Raw genomic sequence first — 25,663 nt, 5'->3', positions numbered from 1 at the left:
CAAAATGAGGCAAAAGAGGATGAAATTTCCTGCGCATTGGAGATGCGCAGGAAATTCATACCAGAGAGTGGGATAATGTTACGTGTGGTTATCATTCTATAAAAAAGGGGGGAGGGTTCTATCAGGTTCTATAGCTGAAACAGTCTTTTTTATTTCGGTTGTCAGATAGATTTATCAGTTCCTCCACTTTAATTATTAGTTTCCTCATTTCCAATATGTGAATTTTCGATTTTGCAGTGTTTTCTCCCTCTAAAACTCCAGTTTCACCATTCCATAACCTCTCTTTCGTTTGTGCCAAGCATTCCAACGCCTTTATGCTCCAGAAAAAGAATTTAGTTGGTTTTTTTCTTTATTTTCACATATTTTATCGGTAATTCCGCGAAATGGCAACACCAACTAACGGAAGTGGAAATCTAGTGGAGGAGTTTGACGAAGCGTTTCAGGTAAAGTCAATGATCATTAACATAAGAAGCAAATTCAAGATGAGTCAGATCAACAGATTAATTCCATTCGATATGAAAACGTAAAATTAATGTGAAAATTTTATTTACAGCAATGTCTGAATGTTCTAACCAAAGACGAGGGCCTGAGCAACAACAGTATTGGCAGCAGCCTGGCAGTTGACAAGGACGAGGCCCGGATGGAGGTGGAGCAGGTTACCCTGAGATTCATAGACTTGGCAAGGCAGATGGAGGCGTTTTTCTTACAAAAAAGATTCCTCCTGTCTGCATTGAAGCCAGAATTAGTAGTCAAAGAAGATATCTTGGATCTCAAGTTGGAGTTGACGAGAAAAGATGATCTCATAAAGAGGCATTACGAGAAAATTGCACTCTGGCAACATCTCCTAGCAGATCTCCAGGGATGGGCAAAGTCTCCGGCCCAAGGACCAGCCCCAAGTGGTGAATAAATTAAAAATACATTTTTATTATTGAATAAATCAGTTTTTTCAATGTTTGTCTCATTAATCGGTATCCATTTGTTTAATTTTTCAGGCTTAGCAAATGGTAATCAAGCATCTCAGGGCCAGCCGGGAGCGAATGGCACAGGAGGCGCACAAATGCCCCCTCAACCTCCCCAAGCACCCCAAATGCTTCAACATCAGCATCAACTACAGCAGCAACAGCTGCAGATGCAACACAGCCAAATGCAACAGCAACAAATGCACCAACAGGTATTTAAGTAAAAACGACGTTAATGAGCCAAATGTTAATGTACACGAGATTACTCCCAACTCCACCTAAAATTTAATGCGCTCGGATGTGAGGGAGAAATTATAACTAGATAGTGATAAAGAGATTCTATTCTTCAATTACCAGAAATTTTAAAAATTGTTAAATATTTATTCTTTCGTTTGATGTGTATTCATTGTTAAGAGAAATGCATTCGTGAATTATTCAGAATTATTTTCATGTCAGGATGATATCTCGATAACAAAATTGGAGGAAAATATTTCATCTGATTGAAGTGAGTCAAATGAATGAATTTTTGAGGGAATGATGGAGGAAAAATTAATGGTGTTTTTCGATTTTTCATTGATCACTGTAAAATTTAATGTTATTAAAATTGATAATTTGTTTGGAGTATCTGGCTGGGCAATTTTTTCAATTCATTCGTTTCCTCCTTAATTTATTCTACTCAACTACAATTGAATGCATGTAGAGAAATCAAGCATGGTTGTAAAATATTGATTATAACGGATTCACTGTGATCTTGAGAGTCGTCCAATTTACTTATGGATAGAAGGAATGACCGCTGCTCTTCCAATCGTATTGAAAGTCAACGTGAAAATTGCATACATTTTGTGAATGTTCAACATGGTCGATTCTCCATTGGGTTATTTCAGATTAATCAGGCGATCCAACTAGTACATGATTATTTATTTATTTATTTATTATCATTACTATTGTTATTACTACTATTATCATTATTATTATTATTATTACTATTTTTTTTGTAATTCAGTGCCTTATGCAAGAGATATCACTTGATCTTCTAATTTTTTGTTTTTTAGTTGAAAAAATAAATCAGTGAATAAGTCATTGGATAAAACTAGAAACTAATCACTGAAGCTTTTGATTTGTAATGAATGAGACTTTAACAGAAAATTTGTATACGAAATTATTGCAATGTAGGTAAAAGGTCTCGAGTACATGATGAGAAAAGAGTAGGAGAGATTATTTAAAAGAGAAAACGGTGCCAAAATGATAGAAAAACAAATTATACGATTATACAAAACAGCTCAGCCCGAAGCCTAGCCAAAAATTTATGATATTGTGCTGTTTAATAATCTGATAAAGACAATAAGAGATTTATAAAAATATAAGGATTACTACAATTTAATTATTGACACGATAAATCACCAATTCTTGTTATTGATTTTTTTCATATCATGTTGAATATGTTATTATCTCCATAATGAGTGATTTTGGAGGACAGTTTGAAAAGGCATTTTTCAAACAAAATTTGGTTGAGATACAGAATAGATCTCCCGACATTTTTTTCCTCAAAAACCCACTTTCCAAAATGAATGCATAAATAATCAACATCTAGAGTTCTTCTATTTTTCGTCATATGATTTGTTTTCTTTTTTTTCAATTTTTTTTCCTCATTTTCAGTCATAAACTCTTATACGCCTTAAAATAATTGATGAAAAGAGGGACAAAAATTTGTTCTCCGATACCCGCATCTAGTTTTACTTCTGCAACAGTTATATGTACACAATGTTTGTTTTATTTCTTGCTCATCGGTCTTTTTTATACACCGGTGATGGTAATTCATTTTTTCTGCATGAAAATTACGTGCCGCATGCGACGTAAAGAAACTCATCAAGAGAGGAAGATATTCAAAGTATGGAGGAACCTTGGGATACTTGTGCTAATGATAAAAGACTATGTTCATTATTAAAAACTGAAATAAAAAAAAAATAATGAGAAACAATGAAAGTGAAAGATCATTAGATTTACAGTAGACGATAAAAACTAGAAACGGTTTCACATTGTTCTCCACTTGTGTTATCGAAGAGTAGATTGTTCTGTAGAATAAAAATGATGAAAATGTTCGTTTCATGGTCAATCATTGTGGCTTTCTTTCATTCACCTTGCCAATCTCGCCTCTCCTCACATTCCTTCATGAAGTATCTCTACTCTATTATTTATTGATTTATTCATTTATTTATTGTGGCTTTTTTTTATCTTCTGGAAACTATATTTTGATACATCTTAATTCATGAATTATTCAATGCATGCCTGGAGAATATTTACGGAAAAATTCAAATACCACCAGATACCATCAGCATTCCATTTTGACGTATTATTTTTCTGAAGATAACATCCTTATTTGAATAAATGAAAAGCAGAATAGATTTTCATGAAAATGCCGGAGAAATAAAAAAACAAGAACAACAAAAATGAAATCTAATGAGGAAAGATTAAACGTTTGTGTGGAATTCCCTTGATTTTGCAGGTCCAGCAGGGCACCGGGGCAGCTTCAGTACCTCCAGGACTTCAGGGAGTGAACGTTGTACAGCAGGGGATGTTCATGGGCCAGGGTGGTGTGGCGGGACGCGGTGGTTTTCCAGTCGGTGGAGTAGGCGTTGGTAGCAGTTCACTGCAGGGTCCACTCGCATTCTTGGAGAAGACAACGAGCAACATAGGGATGCCCGAGAGGCGGAGTTGACGCGGAAGGGGGAGGGGGCGAGGACGAGGACGTGGACGAGGAAGAGGAAGAGGCCGTGGTACTGGTGGCTTACCACCACCACCACCCATCCTCGATCCCACCGATCCGTCTTGCTACGCTGCAGCAGCTGCAGTAGCTGCTGTGGCATCATCGCCCCTTCCCTCTCAACAGCAACAGCCCCCTCCCTCGTGCACCTGAATGATGCAGTTTTATTTTATTCCCTCCGACAAATGGAAATCCTTCCATTATCATTTTTCTTTATAACATTCCAATGGAGTGGGTGTCACATCGGCTGTGGTTTTCGTAAATTATGAAGTTTATTAATTTCATAAATTTCCTTCACACTTCGTTTGGATTCCCTTCTTGTTTATTTTTATTCACTTGATTTTAGGTTCTTTTTAAATTTAATTAAATTAGAAAATAGCCACAACTGATGTTTTCACCCTTACAAAATTGAAATGAGGAGATGGCCTAATGATTTTTCATTTTTTTGTGAAAAATTTATCATTCTGTGGGTAAAGTGATGAATGATATGGTTCAAGTCGAAGAATTATACAAGCGAAAATGCAGTAACTTCCATTAGGGTGAATCAACTATTTAATTTTCTTCAGCTATCTCCTTCTTTTACTGTCAAGTCCCTTTAATTTATCATTTTGAAGTTTAGTTTAATTTTTTTCTTTTCAATGTACATAATGATGAGCTGAACCGTTATTTGTACTTATTTAAAACTAATTCCACCTAGAGTTTAATTATCCAGTAATAATACGCGTGATTTGAGTATTGTGAAATTGAGAGACGGAGTGTGAGGACGTGTGAGTGAATTTAGGTGTACCCTCGAATGATAGTTTTTCCCTTATTGTTCGTTAATTTTATTTGAAGACAAATAAATTAAATAACCATTATGAATGCATTGTTTCTTCATCATTCTCACAGTTTCGTGGGCAAAATGCCTTGTTAATTTTCACCTGATTCAATTAAATTAATTATGAGTAGACTGAAGCCGGAGTGATTCACAATTTGAAATACAAAAAGGACATGTTAATAAAATACCCATATATTTTTTTCGTTTATTACATCATCATCATTATCATCATCATCATCATCATAAAGAAAAGTACAATGGCCGATGAAAATTCCCCGAGCTCATTTGTCCTGCATCCTGTATTCCACCTAAGATCATCATTATAAACAATTGCCGAAGTGAAAAATATCAAAAATCTGTTGTTACGTCTATACAGGATGAGAAAACATTTGAGTCATTGGAAGAAAAAATGATGTAACCAAACATAAACCTTAATTCGACATAGAAAATATTGGTACGATGAGGAAGCCGTTAAGCTCCCATCAATGGCTTGTGTATCCACTTTCCGACATGATCAACTTTATTAATTATTCATATTATTATCAACACTTAACGTTTGCACGTAGCTTTTCCCTCGGCAATGTCCTGGACGAATTGAATGAGCGTCCTGACAGGTCGTCCAGACATGCCAGAAGCCAAATAACTAATCTCATCGTTAGTGGGGCCCATGACGCCGGCCATATCCAAGTGCAGCCAGGGCACTTCAGTACTGGCGAATTCACGAAGAAATCCAGCAGCTGTGCACGAGCCGCCACCCTTTGCCCTTGCACAGTTGTTAAGATCAGCAGCTTTGTAGGGCTTGGTCATCTGATTGTTATAGTGCTGCCACAGGGGCATCCTCCACATGCGATCACCAGTGTTGGCCCCAGATTGCCTCAGTACCTCCCACAATTCATTGCTGCTGGAGAATACTCCAGTGGCTGCATTACCCAAGGCCATTCTGATAGCTCCAGTGAGAGTGGCAATGTCTACAATGAATTCGGGATTGAATTCACTAGCGTAAGTTAAGGCATCAGCTAGTATCAAACGTCCCTCTCCATCAGTATTATCAACGATAATTGTTTTGCCATTCATTGCTGTCACAATATCGCCGGGTTTTGTCGCTGTGCCTGATGGCAAATTCTCCGTCAAGGGAATTAGTCCTACGAGGTTCACCTTGATTTTCAGCTCAGAAGCTGCTTTGATAAGGCCAACGACACAGGCTGCTCCAGCCATGTCTGATCGCATCTCGTCCATTGAACCTGCACTCTTCAGACTTATACCACCGGCGTCAAACGTCACTCCCTTGCCCACAAATGCTATTGGGGCCTTGGTGGGCTCTGCTCCCTTGTAATGAATTTCCACGAATTTTGGCGGCTCAGCGCTGCCTCGGGACACGCTGAGGAAAGAACCCATTTTTTTCTTCGTCGCCCATAACTCGTCGTGGACTATTACTTCGATTCCTTGAGGGGTCAGCGCTTGGGACACTGTCTCACTGAAGATTGTGGGGGTCATCAGGTTAGCTGGAGTGTCCTCCAAAAGACGCACCCAATTTTGAGCGTCTGCTTTGATCTTGCCAAGATTCCATGAATCTCTGTTGAGAGAGAAGGAAACGTGAAATAAAATTACTCAGTCTTTTTCTCATTCCTCGTAAAATACAATGTAATAGCTTCAATAACAAATAAGTAAGTAAGTAAATGAATGAATGGTAATGATAATAATTGACGAACAATACTCACTGTTCTTCAGTTCCATACAGAGAGACAGTCGGTAGCTTCTTCTTCTTGGCTTTATTTTTGAACTCTTGGAATACCCAAGTGGATAAAATTGCTCCTTCAGCTGCCGCCTCCGCATTTCCCATGGGCTCGACCTCAATATCTTTGACATCTACAGCATCAAGGGCACTGCATCCAGCTGGGGGATAATAATGTTGGTGAATAAAAAATATCATTAGCATTGATTATTTATTAGTGAAAGGCTCATTTAGCGTGGGAATACTACCTGCGACAGCAACGCGAATGTTTTCCTTTCCCTCGTCGATCTCCTCCAGGGAGTTGTAGCCAAGGTTCTGCTTACCGAGACCAACGACCGCAACGCAACTATGGACATCATCCTCGAGACCCCAAAATACTCGAGTTTTTGATTTTTTTATTGTCGGGCCCGCGCTGTAAATTTTTTATAAAATTTTCTAAAATAAATTCAGTCAAAAATTCTATTGAGTGTTAAATTGGACGATATGGGAATGAGTGAAAAAATGAGTGAGAGATAATTATCCAGAAAATTATCGACAAAGACGGTTAGACACCAATTCATGAATGATTTTTATTAATTACATTAGATCTAATCATCGGACATTGGTTGCAATTGCGAATTTCCCGCACAATCATTTTTCAAAATACAATCTAAAAATATACTCTTTCTTCGATTGAAATTTCCTTCACCTGACTTTATTCCCACATTTTTTTCCTTTCTCCTCAACTTGACATTGCATTTTCACTACGAATTCTCACTCAAGTGTTCGTTAAATATATATATATATATATATATATATATATATATGTGTTTTATATTTTATTCATAACTGTCACAACACTAGGCCCCACCCCTCGGAGTTTAACTTTACAATAATAGAGGGAGAGCAAGAGATAGAGAGAAAAAAAGGAAAAAAATTGAAAGAAAATCACCTGATTGAAGAATACAACTCAATTAAAAATAATGAGAAACACTGGCAATACAAAAGCGAAAACCCCAAACGAATAATTTCTCCGAAGATTGGCACGAATTTGTCTTACCTCAATAACGATTTAATCCTAAATAATTAAGTTATCGTCTTAATATTAACTAAGCCTACTATTTTACATTCATTACAATATCTGCATTAATAGTCCCCTCAATTATCATAACCTTGCAGATGTATTATCTAATCTCAGACAAATGTCATGACAAGCGCAGAGAAAAAGAATTTCAATTTCTGAAATATTTGAAATTCATTGACACCTATCGTTGTCTGATTACATTGACCTCATCGTTGTTTCCCCCGGATTTGGCGAAAATCAATAATGAATTTTGAGTTCGGTAACAGCCACAGAAAGGGGCTTTCACCACTTGAAAACTAAATTGTTAACTCGATTGAATTTCAAACGAGCTCTAAAATCTTGATAATTCCCTGCGAATTAGCAGCCACTACAACATTGGACATTTGCCTCCAGCAGACAGCAGACACAAATTCATTAGGATCCTCCTCCCTCCTCTCATGCAGCTCCAAAACAGTCCTGACTGCATCGAACTTATACGAGAATAGTTGCTTGGTAAGTCCTTTATAGTAAACATAAAGCGCGTTGTTCTCGGAGCCACAGGCAACGTAGTCTCCATCAGTAGCGAGTCCAACGAAATTTTTCTCATTAACATGTCCCACAAATGACCTCAAACAATGTGGATTATTAATATTCCAAACTTTGAGCTGTGAGTCAGTACTGGCTGATACAATTTCCTCCTTATTGATAAATTTAACGTACGAAACGGCTTTGCGATGGCCCTTGAAGATGCACAGTGCCTCCTTCATATTTCTCAAATCATAATAATGCACACAGTGATCAGCCGAGCCAAAAGCCAGATGACAAGAGCTTCTGGGGTTAAATTTGACACAACAAACATTGGCTTTGGCCTCTAAAGAGGCCACTGAATGATCAATATTGAGGGACCACAGTTTAACTCTAGCGTCGTCCGAGCCGGAGGCTATCAGCCTCGTGTCAACGTCATTAAAATCAACGGACCAGCATCTCTTCTCGTGCTCCTGAAAGGCCTTTGTCCTCTGTCCCGTGGCTGCGTCCCAAACGGTCACCGTTCCCTCATAGTCCGAAGAAGCCAGCATTCCCTTATGATACGAATTCCACGACACACACGATATCTTTGAGCTCGAAACCATCTCGATGCATGGATAATGAATATCAACTGTATCCCTTATAACTGCCCCATAATCAAACACCTTGATGCGCTTCGTGACGCCTGCAATAGCAAAAAATTCGTTGTCCTTGTCGAACTCGATGCTAGAAACGATAGTTGAGTTGTTGAAAATATCGGATGAATAGTTGAGAGTGGCCAGAGGTCGGAGGGAGTTGTAACGAGAGAATTTAACTAAATTATCCCTGAAGACATCCAAGCCCGACGACATGCCATGCACTGTGTCAATGTTGACTGGATTCTTTGGCACTCCAAGCAGTAGATCTTTGGCTCTGGCATCGAAATAGCACTGGACAAAGTCCTCAAAATGTGCGTGCATTCGCTTGCGTCTCACAGCCAATGTCGACACAGTTGTGTGTTCAGGCTTTTGTAAATTCTCGTCGTGTTTAACCATATTGGAGTCAATGATATCTATCAGATCTATCATTTCTTTGCGAATAGCGGACATTTGTGCAGTCTCGTTCTCCCTCGTGCGCTGCAAATCCTCAATACGTGGACACTTGCTCTGGACGTCTTTGAGAATGGACTCGACTTCCTCCATGTCTCGTTTTATCAGTGCCACTTCCTTCTGCAGTTGATTACGCTGCTCCTCCTTTTGCTGCAGCAGATGCTTCAGAAATTCGTGAAGGAGTTTGTTCTGAGCTGCACACGACTCTGCCTCCAGCAGTAGTTTCCTCTGCGTCAGCACTTCGAGCATAACATTGACATCAGGAAGTGTTAGATTGGCACTCTCAGCTGCTACGAAGTCTCGCAGGCCATCGCACGGAGGCACCGACGACTCCGAACCACTTTCTCTTCTTCTACCATCGCCATGAGCGCAGCCAAACTCACCAATGCCTTTTATCCTTGTTTTGTACTTCGAGACAAGCTCGTTCAGCAGAAAATTTGGGAAAATATCCTGCTGACCCAGGGTGAAGTTGCATTTTGGACATCTCCCCAGGCTTTCTAATGTTTTAGTGATGCATTTGTAGCAGAAGGTGTGACCACAGCGTGTTATATGAGCCTCATCGATTACTTCAAAGCAAATTGGACACAAGTAATCGCTATTCTTGTCCTCAATTGATCCGCCAATGCCATGAAGTACATTCGCGCTCGGTACGCGACGTTTGTTCCTTGGATTCTCAGAGCCGTCAGCTGCTGCACTATTCCCCGGAGTGGTTGTCATCTCTGCTGGGACTTTCCGAGATTTTTGGCTAGTTCAATGTCGCTTCGGAATTTTTTATCTCTCAATTATCAGAGACAGTTTTTTTTAGAGCTATGAAAGTATTTCTTCTCATTTGTTTCGTTTTTCAATAGCCGATTAGAGATTGGACTATCAGGGTCTTGATAATAATTTTTTTTTCTGAATGGTTCACGTGTTTTTTCGGGGTTTTTACTACTTCGCGGGTTCAAATAGTCCTCTCGCAGGTCTAGCCCCTCCTGAAACAATCAAAATAATGCCAGTGAGCTCTCTACACGGTAGGAAAAACCGTAATGTGAAAAAAAACGAAAAGATATGTAAGAGTTATTGTGGAGACTGAATGTGAAATTTAACAGTAAAATTGCAACAAAGATATGTTGACATTGAATTTTGACTCATTACGTAGGGTGAAGCTCAGGCAGCATTATAACAATTGTTTCAGGTTTTATATTTTTTGATGATACAAGGCTTCGTGAATATCACGAAGCAATTTATGATGTTGTTGTCGTTGTGTGTTGCAGATTAATCGCTTGGCTATTTCTGGCTGGTTCTTTGTCAGCACACGTTTCTGTTATCAAATTGAAATATAACGGTCTCACAGCACTGACAAAGAAATATATATTTATCGTGTTCTTGATGTTAAGTTGAGGATTTTGTGAAGGCTGTGATTAATGACTTTAGGATTACTCCTTTTTTACTTTTTGATGAACGAATAGAAAGAGAGTAGAATATTGTGTCGAGGATTCTTTGGATTCGTCATCAATAAATAATAATAATAATAATAATAATAATAATAATAATAATTGCTGGATTCAAAATTTTGAGTGCCAATCTCCACTAATTTTCATCAAAATTCTTCGTAAACGAATTCTCGATCAAAGATATTATTCAGGGGAAAAAATGTGAAAAAAAAATCGCATGATTCTGTTATCTAACCGCACTTTTAACGAGCTATCTCACGACAATCCCCTAATCTCCGTGGATTATCTCCAAATGAAATGAAATAAATCGGGCGCCAACAGGGTGCGAGTGTACCTCACCTTCCTAAATAGAATGACCCAGTGAAGAGTAAATTCCGTAAATTCAAAACAAAAATTCTGAATGAGGAAATACTTTAGAAACTTTTAGAATTACCTACATAACAGGGGAGGACATTCATCACGGTGTGATGGCAATGGTGGTGGGGGGGAGGGGCAGGGAGAGGAGAGAGGAATGATAGCTGTATGAAAATATAGCGCAGACAATGGGGAAATAATCAAAACATTGCGAAAAATAACTCGACGACTGATTGGTGAAGTGGAATTGACTTGATTGACTTGATTCATTAGACTTACAGGGAAATATTGGCCAGTAGTTTTCCATTAACGAGCTCGTTGTACTTGGCGGCCGACGGTGTGAGAACAACGTCGCTTTTCTCCCCCTCGTAGACACCAAGCACCAATCCTTTCTGTCAAAATAACGGTGGAAAAGAAAATCGTTGAGCAAGAAATTACCAAAAGGGGAAAATTCAGCTGGAGAGTTGCGCTAATTCGAGAGAATGTCGTGTATATAGTCAATATCGACCATGGACTAGATTATTCAGTGGATCAATTCTACGCCCATTCAGCATCGAAAACCGATGAAAAGTGTCTCGAAAGTGAATCGGTGAATTATTTTGGAAAAAATGGAATGCGAAACTCATTTAGTGACTTGCTACTTCCACTTTCTAAAATTCTCTGAAAAAATATAATCACTTTCCAAAGTCTGAGGCAAGTGGGATGTTTTTTTGGATGATTCGGCAATAATGGAAAAATTCACCGGCATGTGGTTCGCTTATTTTTCAATTGCGATAGGTAAACTGATGCGATAACGGGGGAACGGGGTAATTAGATTGATTACCTTCATTTTCAGACAGCTGGAGTAACAACGTAACTGTGAAGTACTGAGACGCACCACCTTCGAGTTAATGTGAAATAATGCCATGGTTTGGAGGGGAATGTCGGTGAGCGCTTTCAGGAAATCATGGAGTAGGGAGATTACTGAGGCTCGGCACTTACGAGCTAGAACCCATATCAGCGAATGATATTTTGGCGAAGGAGTTTGGTGTATGCCACCACCAGTGGCGCAGCCAGTTGAAGTAGTACGAATGAACTCCAGTTGAGTCGTTGAGTGTACGAGGAAAATTAATTCAAAAAGAAAAACATTATTCATCGTTCATATTTCCCACGAATTTAGAATTGATTGCTTCAATTATTTTTTTAAACAATAGCCTCAGGTTTGACTAGGATGTTTCGGCATAACACGCCATTTCAGGCACGCAGAAACAATTATTTATTACAAAAGTTTGAAACTGATGATAATTCTCGTGTTGGGTGTAGAATTTTTATTTATTTTGTTCTGGTTTTTCGAGATTTTAATTTTTTTTCTAACATGGAAAAGTTCATTTCCTCATACCACTCTGTGTTATTTTTGCACTTCTAAATTAATTACTGTTAATTAACTATATTTATTTTCGTTTAAAATTCCTCATGAAATATTTAATATTCTACGGAATATTTGCAGAATTTATCCGTCTCTTTCCAAAATAAATGCCAACAATAATCAATCTGAAAAACGTGTTTATCAGGTATTATGAATAAATTATAATTACTCGTATTACTCCCAATCTTCATTTCCAATTACCAAAAAAAAATACATAATTTATTTAGATAAAGTTAGCCATTGGGTCGTCCTCCCTAGGTCTCTTCATCTGGAAGGCCTCCACTTCGTCAGCAGTGGGTTCCTTGGCTGTGAACATGCTGTTGTAAGGCCTCTTCCGTTCATCCATTTTCAGCAGCATCTCCGCCTCCCTCTGGCTCTCCTCTTCCTTCTCCAAAGCCTCCTTCAAAGAATTCCCCTCCTTCTGATTTTTCTTCTTCCTCAACTTCTCCTTTTGCTTCTTCCTCTTCTTTTTGTTCTTTTTCGACTTTGATTTACGTTCTGTCTTACTCCGAGTGTCCTCCTCCGACGAGGAATCACTCGAGGACCCACTCGTTAATTGTTTATCATCTTCAGAGTCATTCATAGCCAACTTTTCACTTGTTGACGAAAATTCCTGAAGTGCTTGGGACGATTCAAGGGCCTGCTTTCCAGATTCACCAGTGCAGTAAGAATTTTTTATGAATGAGTGACAGCACTTGTACCCCCAGTGACCTCCGCGCCAGTAAGACCCAAAAACTGACTTGTGATTGTTGGGATATACGTCCTCTTCATATTGAGAACGGATTGCTTGCTTCTCTTGTCCTTTAATTACCTAAGAATAAAAAAAAATATAGATGTCAAATGTAAAATTGGGAGATAATATATAATTCAGCAATTTCTAGGAATATCAACTGAATGTCATCAATTTATACCTTTCCTGATCTTGAATATTCAACGTAATTTTCGGTTTGCGCCAGTAAAAGCGATGGGTCGGGAGTTTGAAGGTGCTCACGGCCCCCATACTTGTCCACAACACTTCCCCTCGCCTCGTCCTTGAGCTCATCTCGTTTTTTATCGTACTCCTGCTTCAGCATCTCCAATTTAGTCGGTTCGGCCAATAAATGGACATCCACGCCTTTTTCGTGAGCCTCCCAAGCGAATAATTGGGCTGTTGCGTGTTTCTGGGTGTCGCCAGAGAATCGAACGAAATTTTCACCTTTGTAGTCGACTCTAGAAGCACAAAAAGAAGAATAATGCAAATTATCACCCCCATTTGATGAATATGATGATTGAAACTAGACGAAATAATATTAATAATAATATGAATAATGAAATGAAGAATGCTCACTCTTTTTCAGTTCCATCATAAGGATTATCCCTCATTGATCTCGTTTTGGGATCATAATAAGCAGAATTGCTGTCTAAATTTCTCAAGTACTTGGCGGTATCCTCTCTGATTCTCAGATTTCTCACAGTAATTCTCTGTTTCGAGTCGACTTTGGTTCCAGGCATGTCGACCTCATCCACATATTTATCTTCGTCCTTGTCAGAGTCTTGCTCATCACTCTCCTCAGCATTCAATTTTTCAGCCCTCATTTGCCTCTTGCAAGCCTCAATCTTTTGATACTCCTCGACAAAGGCCCTGTGATCTGTTGGATCGTAACCAGCCCATCTGTCGCGTTTGGCGTCATACGACAGAGACAATTCTGGTTGCAGAAAGTCGTCTGGGGCGATGTTGCTGCTTTTGAAATTGGCACCCACCCTTCTGGGCCTCTCGAAACAGTCCTTCTTCTGGTGGCCCATTGCTCCGCAATTCTGGCAGGCTCCCTTCCGAAATTTGGTGGCTACATTTGACGGATCAACTCCTCGCTTGTACCATTCTCCAAGGCTGCTGTACTCTTTCTGCTTCTCTGGCTGGGGCCTCTGATGCTTCAGGGTGGGCCCAGATGCCCCGAAGTACCAGGGAGTTGCACTTATGTACTGGGGAATGTGGGGGTTGATGTCCTTGCCTGAAATAAACGAGTTGATGTTCCCAATAAAAACGATAACTATTCTAAAACGTTTGTTTTCTTGGGCTATTTTTTTACGTTCATTAATTCGTCTGCAAGGATGGCTCAATATTTGAATTCATTTGTAAATTGACGTTTGCAAATTTAAACAAAGGTATTGCAATTTTATTTTTAAAACAAGGGCATCTCAAAATTCATCTCAAGACTAGGGTATCCCGGAATTCATATGAACAGTCGTGTGAAATCTCACGGTTTTCTTCTCTTGACGGCTGTATAAATGGTATGAATACATGAGGAAGTACGAATAACGTGAACAATAAGCTTTCACATGAATTTTGAGATACCCTCATTTCAAAAATGAAACTGAAATACCCTTGTTTTATTAGATGTCGAAATATACCTTCTTCATCAACAGCTGCTGGGGCTGTTCCAGCTTTTCTCGCTTCCTCCAATTCTTTTGCCTTTCTCCAATCCTCCCTTGACTTTTTCCTCGGCTCATCTTCGAAGGTGCTCTTGTTCTTCAGAATTTGGGATATCGGGACGTTTCTCACTGGATTTGCCATTGCTATTGTTCATTCAACAACAGGGGTTGCAAGAGCCACTCCAAGTTAATTATTGTGTATTACACTTGCAGCTTCAAATCACCATCATCGATATTATATATTACGTTTTAATAATTCAATAATTCAAGTAATTCCAATAATAGTAATAATTTAATCATTCAATTAATTCAATAATTCATCAAATTGGTTAATTGATGACACAATGTTTACGTCACGTTATCACTTTTGGGGTTATTAAGGTCGAATGCAGTGAACCTTCTAAAAATTAAATTCCAGCAGGAAAATTCCCCCACCAATCCCCTCACACCCTCGCCCACGTGAGAATATTCCTTCCTGGAGAATTCCGGTACTGCGTCTTGGAGAATATTCCAAGTGGGAATATTATTGTCTTGAAGTTTTTACTGTACACACACGCATGATGAGTCACGACAAAACGCCAAACACACTGGGCGCGACGGATTTATAGAAAGAGTTACACGACAAAAAAAACGAACACAAGTTGTAAATTATCAGATCAATACGAGTTGTATAATTCCCCTGAAAGTGCAAGAATTGCATTAAACTGTTTTTCCTTATTTTCTAGCTAGACTAGAAACTTGTAAATGTCAATTGTAACAATTGAATGAAAAACTTCAACGGAAATGAATCAATTTGTTGCTGGTTTTCACTCGTAAGACGATGGAAACTGTATTAATTGTATGAATAATTCAGTGAGTTCGTTGTCTAGATATTTTTCCGATCAACTCAATTGTTGATGAAAATAAGTGGAAATAAAAAATTGTCAACTTGTGGTACGACACTGGGCTTGTCGACTTCAGTAGTAGTGCTCTCTACCAGCTGGCATCTGGCAATATGTCTGTTGTCAGCCAAATAAAACATTATCAGCAAAGTATTGAAAAATGCTCGAACAATGAGTCGAGAGTAAGTAATAAGTCAGTGCTATATATTTTTGTTTTCAAATTCTACAATGTGTCAATGATTTTTAGTAATCTGGTTCCTCTCAATAATGAAAAAAATGTCTTGTCTAACCTAGAAAATCAATGGTAGTGCTTTCGGTGCACATATATTCCTCTTCCACATGAAAATTATGTCATCAAAGTATTATTTTCAATTGATATTTAATTGAATGAATTAGAATTTTTTAAAATGCAAGCCAAACATGACATTATTCCATGTTCATTGAACGATTAATGTTTGTTATACATTTTCTTCAACTACCATCTGCTAAAATCAATTTTCCTTTTCTCCATTTTGTAATGTAGACGAAACAATTGAACTAGGAATGGAACGTGAATTTATAATAAAAGTTGAAAAGAAAGGACTTTGAAGAAAAATCGCCGATGTTTTAGAAATGAAAAGCCTCAGAAGAGCGCTTTCATTCTGAACATAATCATTAAATGTCCCACAAGAAGAAAAAGAAGAAAAAAGCTGAAAATAAAACCATGAAAATTCTCGAATTGAAAAATCCACAATTTTTCAATTATTTTTCCCACTTTATTTGCAGCTTCTCCACTGCATTGAAAAGCTCTACAAACTCCCAGTGACAGTGCAGCACCTTCAGGACACCGGAGTAGGCAGAACAGTGAATGCCCTTCGGAAATACGAGGGCACAGTTGGTGATGCATCGAAGGCACTAGTGGCAAAATGGAAAACAATGGTAGTAGACGAGGAGAGCAGTGATGCCGAGGATGATGACGACCAGAATCACCCGGACGTGCCCGAACCCTACAGTGATAATTCAGACCTGGGGATGGACAAACCCCCCACCCCCGATAAGCCAGACAAAACATCAGAAAGAAATTCCCACAGAAAGCACGATTCCAAGCACAATCACCACCACCGCTCCTCTGACTCCAGACTTCGAGAGAATTCACGCTCCAAAAGCGAAAAAAAGTCCTCTAAATCATCGCAAGACTCATCGAGGGAGAAGAGAGAGAAAAATGACAGGGAGAAATCAAAGCCGGCAAAGGAGAAAGAGAGACACAGCTCAAAAAAAGAGGATACTGAAGAGTCCCAGAAAATCCACAGATCAGATATCCCAAAGAAAGAGCCCAAGGAATCGGTCCTCCATCTGTCGAAAGAGAACAAGCAGGTGAATGGCAGTGATCAAAGTCGAAAGCGAAAGCACGAGTCTCCAACCCCCCCAGCAATTCCGGATAAACGAGCCAACAATTCCACAGATGAAAATTCAGATGCTGAAGAGCAGATCCTCCCTCAACTCTCCTCGACTCCCTCTTCTGTCTCTTCCAGCATGAAATGTGAGAGTCCAACCCCGAAATCCGAAGCAAACAGAAAGGACTCAAAACGAGAGAAGCACGTGGAAAAGTCGCGATCAAATCATCACAAACATCGTTCAGACAAATTCGATGAAAAAAGCAAATCAACTCGCGACCACTTGGCCTCGTCGTCCTCCTCTTCTCGCCACAAATCCTCAAAAGATGAAAAAGAGCAAAAATCCTCAGTAGCTTCATCATCAAAATCCAAGGACCAGAAGAGTAAATCTCCAAGCAAGAAAAAAATAAAGAAACACTTGAACGAGGACGAGGGCATAGACTGCAATTCAGGGGCGACATTTGCTGAGGCCCTGGGCATGTGTTCAGCCCCTCACGTGAGGAAGAAATCAGCTCCAGTCTCTCCCAGCTCACCAGTGATGAAATCCAAAGCGGAATCCAATGCTTCGACCTCGAAACAAAAATTAATAAAGACTGAAAACGTAGCCAAGGAGGATGGATTATCACTGCTAGGGCCAAACGTCAAATTAGAGCCACTGAGTGTTGATCTCGCCTCGACATTACCAGAGATTAGCGCCAATTACAAGCCACTGCCAGTCAATAATTACCTCAACAATACGGTGCATCGAAAGATGGAGGAGGATAAGGTACTCAATGATGCGATTTACGCTAAGAACATGAGGACAAAGGTTTACTCAGGGAATAAATCAGGATACACGAGCGTCCCCAGCCTCTACGATCTCTGCATCAGGATTTTGATTGAGAATATTGATGCCCTGGAGGCCACTGGAGGTGTGCCCTATGATATTCTAAAGCCCGTCTTGGAGAGGGCCACACCCGACCAACTCTTCATGCTTGAGCATCATAATCCTTACCTCATTGAGGACACCGATTCACTCTGGCAGTTTCATTGTAACAGAGAGTTCCGGAACAAGCAGAGGGAGGAGATGGAGAGCTCGAGGGAAATGTACATGAGATGTCTTGATGAGAGGGAGGCCAAATTAAAAACTCTGACTGCTAATATCAAACAGTCTATTGATAAATCAGTGCCTGTAAGGTCTGCTAAGTTGGCTTTCGTCGATAATTTTGTTAAACCTCCTAGAAATGTTCTCAGGAAGCAGGCCAAGTATGGCACTGCTCGTTCTTCAACATCTACCTCAGATCTAAGGAAGAAGATTATTACTGGGGGACATGCTGCTACTAATATTGCTGTTCCACCACCACCTGTGTCCAGAGTTAGAACATCTTGTGAGTGACTCATTCTTTCATTCTCATGTTTTTGCTTTTTTGGTATTCTCTTCTCTGACATTCTTCAAACATTCTTCTGATTAATCATTAATGTGTTTCAGCTTCTGGAATTGTTAAGAAAAATAAAGCACCGCTCATGGCAAAAGCCCTGCAGCTAATCAAAGGACGATACAAGCGATAAATAACTCATCTGCATGATGAGTCTTCTCTGTTTTAGAAATTTTCAAACAAATTATTTTTTAATTCGCCTATTTATAATTCTATCTTGTGATTCGTCAATTCTTGTCAGGTACGTGTTTCGAAATGCACGTCGTCAAATTAGTGATAATCATGTAATTGTTTCAGGTCCATGTGTCCAATGACTCATGTATTTTTTTATGGCTTGCATGTGTGAATTCTTTCACGTCTAACTAGACGTAAGTTGTAGTTTTTTGATCGGAGCATGGGGAGAATGGAATGTGAAATTTCGAAAAAATTAGTAAAATTGTGCTACCAAGTTATTTCATTGTTGGATCAATTATTTTCAGCTTCGCTGAACTCAGTAAAAATACATCACTATTATCGATATTTATTTTTTCAATGATTAATCAATCGATTGATCCTCTATAATTTTAAATAGTTTCCTTATTGTAAGAAATACTCGATTGTAGAATTATTTTTGTAGAGTCAAACTGGTGTAAATAATGTAAAAGTTGAAAAAAATTAAATGTATAATTGAAAAAAAAACATTGACGGTGAATGGGATTTAATGATTGCAGAGGAAAAAATAAAGAAGGGAAAATGATTAGAGAAAAAAAGAAAAAAAAATTGTATTCAATGTGTAATTGTACATATACAGGATTGATGTATCTACAAAAAGTTCCTGTTTTTAAGAAGAATTTGTGTAATTACTGTTCGGGGCAGCCCATATTACAATTTATCATTCGGAGACTAAAATAAAAAGTACACTTCTTTGATGCGAATCTTATTTTCTTATTCTCAATTTTTTTTTCACTCTAATTATGCCAGAACAATAATATAAAAGCAAAAATCGATGGTCCTTAGATTATGAGGTAGTTTTTAATGTTTACCACCAAAGAGGCGTTGAATTACAATTTTTTTTTCATTATTTTACTTTTTTATTCTGTCTTTCCGCAAACACACGGGGAAATAATTTAGTAGAAACAAAAATTTGTGAATACAAATTTTATCGACCTCGTTGGCTCTAGCCGTCATTTTTATTATTTTTTAATATTTACAAAACAGCGAGAAATTACCAATGAATTCTCACCTGTACAATCACCAAGTGAATTATTTACAAAATTAATGAGAACAAAACACAAAAAATGTGTGAAGAAAATGAACAATGACTGTTTATTATCCACCAGGAATCTTGCTGAATTTCCGCTTATTTTGATAACGAGTACTACCAGGAAAAAATTTTGAGACATATTGTGCTACAAAAGAGGTCTTTCGAAATTCCATTTTTAAAACACTGATTCCAGGGTCAAATGCAATTATAAAATTCCTTCTTTTGATTTGAATAACAAGAAAACATTGAAGATAGCCGCATAAATTCACTACTTTGCTCTCTACCACTCGTCCCTTCCCCTCTCCCTTGAGAATGTAGCAGTAAAATTTGAATGAATAAAATTTGAAGGTAGATGAAAGGATCATTTGATCGTCACTCCATCACAGTATTGCAGTAAATTTTTTTTCAATTTTTTTAATCGCAAGTACAACAAATTAATTCACTATCTTGCCTGTGAGGGGGATCTCTACCACTAGACTGAAAATGATGATGATGATTATTATGTATTGACATTATTATTTTTCATTTATTTCCATTTATGTTCGGCCTATTTTGGCAGCGAGATCCAGCAGTCTTCATACAGCTCCAATGCAGACAAGTGAACTATTTTTTCGGTAGTATTGAAGCGATAGAATACTTGAGCAATTTGTTGAGTATACCTGAGGGCGGCAATCTCTGCCTGTTGAGTTTGTTGGGGTATTGATGCCGGTTTTTATGTGCTCGTGCGATGGCCAGAGACGCACGATACCGTCTGTACTACCACTGACTATGTACTGACCATCTGGACTCCAGTCTAAATTCATCACTGTCTCCTGGTGGCCTTTAAGCTCAGTCAATATCGCATTTGTCGCCAGGTCCCATATTGCTATTGACCTATCATCGCCTAAAAATTGTTTGCAACTATAAAGACGATAGTGGATAGAAATTATTCTGAAAAATGTCGGATTGTAGGTTTCGGTGGGCTGTTAATTATTATAAAATTATCACGTATATCATATTAATTAATTACCAGCTGCAGCCAGATATTTCCCATCGGGACTGAATGCCAGACTGTAAATCGTCGATTGGGCGCCAACAAATACTCTCAATAAATTACCATCGTCCTTGTTCCAGAGTCTGACGGATTTATCAGCAGAACCTGTTGCCAGGTATCTCGTATTTGGATGAAATTTTATGCACTGAAAATACAATGAATGCAAATGAATTGCTCAAGATGCCTTGCAAAATAAAAACTGTGAATTGCATAAAATTTACATTGACATCCAGAAAGTGGCCGGCAAAAACCCTGAGTGGAAATTTTCTGTCCAGACTCCATAATTTGGCGGTTCGATCATGAGAGCCAGTTGCTATGTACAAGTCAAAAGCACTCGTATCCATACACCAGATTGGATAATTATGTCCACTGAAATGATTGAGCAGAGCGAATAGAGTGATTGAACTAAAATGAAGACTATATTTTTGTATAAATTTTATCTCAGAAAAGAATGGGCTAGATGAGAAATACCAAATGGTTATTCATTTTCAATTTTTTAAATGTCTCGATGAATTCAAGATATTAACTGTGAAGTGTTTTTCACCTAAAAAAATCCATAAAATTACCTATAAACAGCAGCACACGAGTAATCACTGAGGCTCCAAGCCCTCATGTCCTTGTCACTGGAGGCGGACAGCAGTACACTAGATTGAGCGACGAATTTTAAGTCATGGATGACGTCCGTGTGCCCCCTGAGAACGATAGCACCTGCCTCCTCCATCTCGTTCCCATCGTCAGGTGGTCTACTAGTGGATGCAGTGTCACAGGCCAGCGTAATGGATGATCTCACCTGCCTCGGTCTCATGAGCACCGTCTCCCCCACACCCCAAAGTCTAATCTCAGCTGTGCTGAATCCAGCCGCCAATTTATCCATATTCGGCGTCATTGTAGCACAACTGCCATTCTCAGCTGCATTATTAACCGTGAATATTCTCAAAGGTTGATAAGCGTTATTTCTTATCAATCGAATGGATTCCTGGAGCTCACGCATCTCTCTATCAACTCCAGTGCCCGATGCCAGCTCCACGTGCCCATTTATGCCAATTTCGTGTCCCTGAGCTTGATCACCAGTCTCTTCGTCAATCATATTCATATCGACTATTTTTTTAATAATAGTTATGTGTATATTTATAATCTGAAATAATGTGAAATGTTGTTTGCTCAATAGATTCTTTTTATTATTAATTTAATTCAATTTAATTGATTGATTAAATTATTAATTTGTGATTTTGTATTATATTCATGGAGCTCTGCATTGATAAAATATGAAAAGTTGAACGACTCAGTGTTCCAAGTTTTGAAGAATATTCTAGAAATTTGGGAAGATTTTTATGATGATGAATTTCTCATCCTTAAAATTGCCCACTCACTTAAAATCAATTATTACCTGCATTATAATAATATGCCCGTTTTTACTGAGATACTTCTGCAGACAAATGTGCGCCTCATCAGACATATCAACTTTGTACTTTCTCATTCTAAATGCATTGACAAGTGGCCTCAATTCGATATCCTGTATCGTAAATATACTTGACAATTCTTCGAGAAAATCCCTCTCAGTATCCGTGACAAAGTCACCCTGATAATTCTTCAGAAATTGAATGGCAGCCTGTGGATTACCAGCGTGAAGTATTTCGAGGTACAAGTGACAGAAGACGGGGTAGAGGAGGCCATGTAGCTCGTACTTTATTTGTTGAGTCTTTATGGAGTAGACCCAGGCTTTTAATCTGTAGTGGTTGAATAAATTCCTGTCAAACTACCTGACAACTTCGAGAGGGAAAAACGAGGGGAGAACAGAGAGGAATAATAAATAAATTTTAAACAAGGTACTGAGGGCAATACCTCTGGTAAGCTTGATCAGCAGCTACAACGTCGTTGATGATAGCACTGAACACTATGGAGTTGTCTCGAGACAGAGCACTCTCTGCTTTAGCAGTCAAGGTCACTTCTTCGCTGCTCCTGCATCCAGTCCTCTCCGTTTTACGAAATAAATCACTATCCTGCAGAGAAACATCACGAAAAAATCAATCGTTAAAATAATTCACCCCTGATGTGAAATGTAAATTTGTAAACACAATTTTAGGTTAATTCTCCCACGGTGCGCCAGGCAGGCTCTGATGTGAATAGGCACGAAATAATGAAGGATTTTGTTTGGATGCAGCAATTCACCTGATAACGGCGACGTTTCAAGTATGACTCGACGGTTGCATTGATCATCTCACTTCTTGAACGTTTCATCTTCATTTGTCCTCACTCTCATCAATCAAGATTTAGTATTTTGAATACAGAAAATACGTCCAGCGGGCTTTTGGACGCCATCATGAAACATGCTGACTTGAACGAGAGCCGAAGGAGTAACACAACACGTATCCAATCACTTGTTTAACCACACAAGAGTCATTCAAATGACAAATAAAATTGACAGAATTCATGGCTGAGAAATTCATTCGATAAATAAATTGCAGTGAATTTATTATGTACACGAGGTGCTTTTGAACAGCTCATGAACGTGAGCGGGAGTAGTGGGCAAAATGTTGACATAAAAAGCGGGTAAAAAAAAGACGACTTCTGTATTTTTATTTGTGAAAATATGAGGAAATTATTTCCGTGTATTTTCAACGCCGGCTGATGATAAGTTTTGTCGACAGATTGCGGCGGCCATGACAGTTGGAAGAAATTCCCGCCAGATGTCGCCTGCGAGTGACGCTAGAGACTCGGGACACCTCCCGTGGCATTTTCTGACTATTGTAAGTATCTGGGAAGCATCTCGGCGTAAGGGACCGATATTTTATCGTCTCGAAAGCCATTGTCAGTAAAAATGATAACTGAATGAGTCCAGTCAATCTTTATAATTGTTTTTCTCTTTCTTGCAGAGCCTTTTGGGTTTTACGATTGTTCCATTCTCATTCCCCAATCCCCTGCACCGCATTGGCCGAAGAAGGGAAAACCTCAATTGAGGGAGAACCTGCCCAAGTGCAGTCGTCTCTTGCGAGACTTCCGGTTGGCATAACAATGAAATTGCAAGATGAAGTGTGTCACAAATTTTGTGGCCCCGCATGCCAGCCTCACACTCTAACCACTCAGGGCATGCATAAAAGCCCCTGAGCAAAATGTGAAAATGGGAAAATTAAAAAGTACGCATAAAGAGTATAATAAATGAACGACTGACAACTGGAGCGGAAGTCCGCCCGTCTGGAGAGCTGCCACGGGCTGTCGGAGGCATTGATTCCCTCTATTTCACATCCTCCACCGAGCGAGTGTCAATTTACCACCGACGTAATCTCCTGTTGTGAATAATCTGCTTATTGATTTCAATGCGAGTGAAGACTGGAGGACAGTGTTTACGGGATTTAAATAAACACAGGATTTCTTGGTGAGTTTTGAACCATATTCTCGATTTCTTATCAAAATATTACGTCGTATAAGTTAGTGAGACGATTTGATGTGAATAAAATTTGGAAATTCATTAAATTTAAATGCGTGAAATTGATAATGAATAAACGAGAGATTATTTTTGACTATTGTAAATTGTCAATAACTGATAAAATTTCAACATTTCCGTAACGAGAGCTCGATTTAGCAAATTTAATGGTTTCAAGCTTTATTCAGATCTAAATGCTCGGTTTCTCATCAAAATATTGCGTCCTATAAACACAGACTATTCGACGTGAGTAAAATTTGAAAAGTCGTAAAATTTAAGCGCGTGAAATTGATAATAAAAGCTGAATTATTCTCAATCATTATAAATTGCCAATAAACCGCGGAATTTTGCAGAATGCAATTGATGATAATTCAAAATTCCTCGTACGCCTCTGGAATTCATGACGAATAGCAGATTGATTATTTATAATTATTATAAATTGTCGGTGAGCGATGAGCATTTTTAAATCTCCACAATGACAGCGCGATTCAATAAATTTAATCAATAAATTCAATGAACGCGTGGATCGAGGACATAATGAGGCACAACGAGCTGTCGAAATCAATTACGAATCAGTACTCGCTTTTACTTGAAATTCCATTATTCTCTGTTGTCCTTTGCGTCGTATGGTTAACGTAAATTTATCTCTCTGTACACGAATAGATGGGATATCGATGATGCCCTCCTCCTCTCTCACCCACAGCCACAGCTATTCCTCTTTTCTCTTCTGTTATCAGCTATTGATAAATTAGAGAATTTCGAATAATGGTCAATTTCTGAGGGATTCCGGGTAATCGACTATTACGGGGAGGGGGGTGGGGTTAATGCTTGATTGTTGATGACTCTACAAGCATTGACGTTGAATGGATAGATTATCCTCAGCGCAATAATGGAAAATTGAAATTTTATCGATTAAAATTATTATAAAAATACCAAAAATGAAAAGAGAAACGGATTTTCTCTCCTGTTTTCAATTAGTCGATTAGATTAATTCACGAGAAAATGATAACGTGCTCTTTTATCGTCGTAATAATTAAAATAATGGACTGGTGGACGCGAGATTGACGAGAGATTCCATCGCTCGTTGGCGATGCTGGATGAAATCCCTCAGTGTTCATCAGAGTTTGATCTTCATTAATAGAGACATAGTGTACGTATACATGCGTGTTATGAGAAGGGGGGAAGGAAGGGGGAGGGTCAAGCGTGAGAGGGCATCAGAGGCACGCACGAATGGTGATACAACGGATGGGATACAAGCGGTTACACGAATATCATTAACGGGACGATCCGATTTTGCTGTCGAATAGGCAATCAGCCCTGTCAAATCGTGTTATCATTTCCATATTCATCCGGCTCACCCGTTTCACCGAGTAATTCGTTCCTTTTTGACCCATATAATTAATATTTTCATGAGATTCATTACTGTTGTGTCAGGGGGAAAAATAGCCGGGGATTATTATTGACAGGGGGATTAATAAAATGGGGAAATGGGATTTTTCGTTCATTCAATAATTCAAAATAATTCGAAAGAAAATGCGAGAGGTGTTGAGTGAGCCCTAGAGTATATTTGTAAACACTCTTCAGGCTAATGGTTCATTGATTTGTTGATATTATTAGGAATCGAATTAAAAGTGTCATCTCATGGGTTTGCAAACAAGCCAATGGTTACTCTATTGCCTCAGTGTCTCCAACAGACTCTTTTCATCCTGCAAAATATTCACAGACGCTCTCTCTCTCTCTCTAGTTCCCCCCCCCCCCCCCCCCCCCCCCCC

At 38.8% G+C, this 25,663-nt stretch overlaps 7 protein-coding genes across 7 annotated transcripts in view; 3 read left to right on the top strand and 4 right to left on the bottom strand.

Moving 5' to 3' along the window:
* The first annotated feature begins 73 nt into the window (after positions 1 to 73).
* Positions 74 to 4,581, top strand: LOC107036449 (mediator of RNA polymerase II transcription subunit 28). Its single transcript, XM_015254400.1, has 4 exons — positions 74 to 443; positions 554 to 899; positions 993 to 1,171; positions 3,463 to 4,581. Exons 1-4 carry the CDS (start codon positions 384 to 386, stop codon positions 3,673 to 3,675), a joined length of 798 nt encoding a protein of 265 aa, XP_015109886.1. The 5' UTR covers positions 74 to 383; the 3' UTR covers positions 3,676 to 4,581.
* A 132-nt stretch (positions 4,582 to 4,713) lies between these two features.
* LOC107036445 (cytosol aminopeptidase) lies at positions 4,714 to 11,714 on the bottom strand. Its single transcript, XM_015254397.2, has 5 exons — positions 11,535 to 11,714; positions 10,991 to 11,103; positions 6,518 to 6,681; positions 6,256 to 6,430; positions 4,714 to 6,110 (listed from the first exon to the last, which is right to left on the bottom strand). The coding sequence occupies exons 1-5, from the start codon at positions 11,616 to 11,618 to the stop codon at positions 5,087 to 5,089; spliced, it is 1,560 nt and encodes a 519-aa protein (XP_015109883.2). The 5' UTR covers positions 11,619 to 11,714; the 3' UTR covers positions 4,714 to 5,086.
* Positions 6,814 to 9,889, bottom strand: LOC107036444 (E3 ubiquitin-protein ligase COP1). The gene has a single exon (XM_015254396.1). The coding sequence runs from the start codon at positions 9,639 to 9,641 to the stop codon at positions 7,653 to 7,655; it is 1,989 nt and encodes a 662-aa protein (XP_015109882.1). The 5' UTR covers positions 9,642 to 9,889; the 3' UTR covers positions 6,814 to 7,652.
* Positions 11,715 to 12,003: 289 nt separating the features above from the next.
* LOC107036447 (pre-mRNA-splicing factor Slu7) lies at positions 12,004 to 15,504 on the bottom strand. The gene is made up of 4 exons (XM_015254399.2): positions 14,505 to 15,504; positions 13,444 to 14,104; positions 13,028 to 13,325; positions 12,004 to 12,927 (listed from the first exon to the last, which is right to left on the bottom strand). The coding sequence occupies exons 1-4, from the start codon at positions 14,665 to 14,667 to the stop codon at positions 12,340 to 12,342; spliced, it is 1,710 nt and encodes a 569-aa protein (XP_015109885.1). The 5' UTR covers positions 14,668 to 15,504; the 3' UTR covers positions 12,004 to 12,339.
* Positions 14,878 to 19,108, top strand: LOC107036443 (transcription elongation factor B polypeptide 3). The gene is made up of 3 exons (XM_015254395.2): positions 14,878 to 15,588; positions 16,172 to 18,146; positions 18,248 to 19,108. Exons 1-3 carry the CDS (start codon positions 15,520 to 15,522, stop codon positions 18,325 to 18,327), a joined length of 2,124 nt encoding a protein of 707 aa, XP_015109881.1. The 5' UTR covers positions 14,878 to 15,519; the 3' UTR covers positions 18,328 to 19,108.
* LOC107036446 (TAF5-like RNA polymerase II p300/CBP-associated factor-associated factor 65 kDa subunit 5L) lies at positions 18,892 to 23,059 on the bottom strand. Its single transcript, XM_015254398.2, has 7 exons — positions 22,640 to 23,059; positions 22,313 to 22,470; positions 21,858 to 22,197; positions 21,037 to 21,605; positions 20,692 to 20,839; positions 20,447 to 20,615; positions 18,892 to 20,320 (listed from the first exon to the last, which is right to left on the bottom strand). The coding sequence occupies exons 1-7, from the start codon at positions 22,712 to 22,714 to the stop codon at positions 20,013 to 20,015; spliced, it is 1,767 nt and encodes a 588-aa protein (XP_015109884.1). The 5' UTR covers positions 22,715 to 23,059; the 3' UTR covers positions 18,892 to 20,012.
* A 496-nt stretch (positions 23,060 to 23,555) lies between these two features.
* The window catches only part of LOC107036469 (poly(rC)-binding protein 3), a 122,021-nt gene continuing 119,913 nt past the window's right edge, over positions 23,556 to 25,663 (top strand). The window contains exon 1 of the mRNA XM_015254441.1: positions 23,556 to 23,843. The gene's annotated coding sequence lies outside the window, so the exon portion shown is untranslated. The remainder of the gene's footprint in view (positions 23,844 to 25,663) is intronic.

The sequence above is a fragment of the Diachasma alloeum genome, unplaced genomic scaffold (assembly GCF_001412515.2).
Source record: "Diachasma alloeum isolate Michigan unplaced genomic scaffold, Dall2.0 Dall_scaffold_00209, whole genome shotgun sequence".
Lineage (NCBI taxonomy): Eukaryota > Metazoa > Arthropoda > Insecta > Hymenoptera > Braconidae > Diachasma > Diachasma alloeum.
This window is presented reverse-complemented; position numbering and strand designations above follow the sequence as displayed.

Bases quoted from the DNA above. Each gene is read 5' to 3' on its own strand.
- LOC107036449 (XM_015254400.1), top strand. From the start codon at position 384: ATGGCAACACCAACTAACGGAAGTGGAAATCTAGTGGAGGAGTTTGAC. The intron at 900-992 runs GTGAATAAATTA...TTAATTTTTCAG, and splicing joins CCAAGGACCAGCCCCAAGTG to GCTTAGCAAATGGTAATCAA. The intron at 1,172-3,462 runs GTATTTAAGTAA...TTGATTTTGCAG, and splicing joins AGCAACAAATGCACCAACAG to GTCCAGCAGGGCACCGGGGC.
- LOC107036444 (XM_015254396.1), bottom strand. From the start codon at position 9,641: ATGACAACCACTCCGGGGAATAGTGCAGCAGCTGACGGCTCTGAGAAT.
- LOC107036445 (XM_015254397.2), bottom strand. From the start codon at position 11,618: ATGGCATTATTTCACATTAACTCGAAGGTGGTGCGTCTCAGTACTTCA. The intron at 6,682-10,990 runs GTAAGTCTAATG...AAAAATTTACAG, and splicing joins CTACTGGCCAATATTTCCCT to CGCGGGCCCGACAATAAAAA. The intron at 6,431-6,517 runs GTAGTATTCCCA...ATTATCCCCCAG, and splicing joins CATTCGCGTTGCTGTCGCAG to CTGGATGCAGTGCCCTTGAT.
- LOC107036447 (XM_015254399.2), bottom strand. From the start codon at position 14,667: ATGGCAAATCCAGTGAGAAACGTCCCGATATCCCAAATTCTGAAGAAC. The intron at 13,326-13,443 runs GTGAGCATTCTT...TTGTGCTTCTAG, and splicing joins TATGATGGAACTGAAAAAGA to AGTCGACTACAAAGGTGAAA. The intron at 12,928-13,027 runs GTATAAATTGAT...TTTTATTCTTAG, and splicing joins AATATTCAAGATCAGGAAAG to GTAATTAAAGGACAAGAGAA.
- LOC107036443 (XM_015254395.2), top strand. From the start codon at position 15,520: ATGTCTGTTGTCAGCCAAATAAAACATTATCAGCAAAGTATTGAAAAA. The intron at 15,589-16,171 runs GTAAGTAATAAG...CTTTATTTGCAG, and splicing joins GCTCGAACAATGAGTCGAGA to CTTCTCCACTGCATTGAAAA. The intron at 18,147-18,247 runs GTGAGTGACTCA...AATGTGTTTCAG, and splicing joins GTCCAGAGTTAGAACATCTT to CTTCTGGAATTGTTAAGAAA.
- LOC107036446 (XM_015254398.2), bottom strand. From the start codon at position 22,714: ATGAAGATGAAACGTTCAAGAAGTGAGATGATCAATGCAACCGTCGAG. The intron at 22,471-22,639 runs GTGAATTGCTGC...GTTTCTCTGCAG, and splicing joins TGAAACGTCGCCGTTATCAG to GATAGTGATTTATTTCGTAA. The intron at 20,321-20,446 runs GTAATTAATTAA...AACAATTTTTAG, and splicing joins GAAATATCTGGCTGCAGCTG to GCGATGATAGGTCAATAGCA.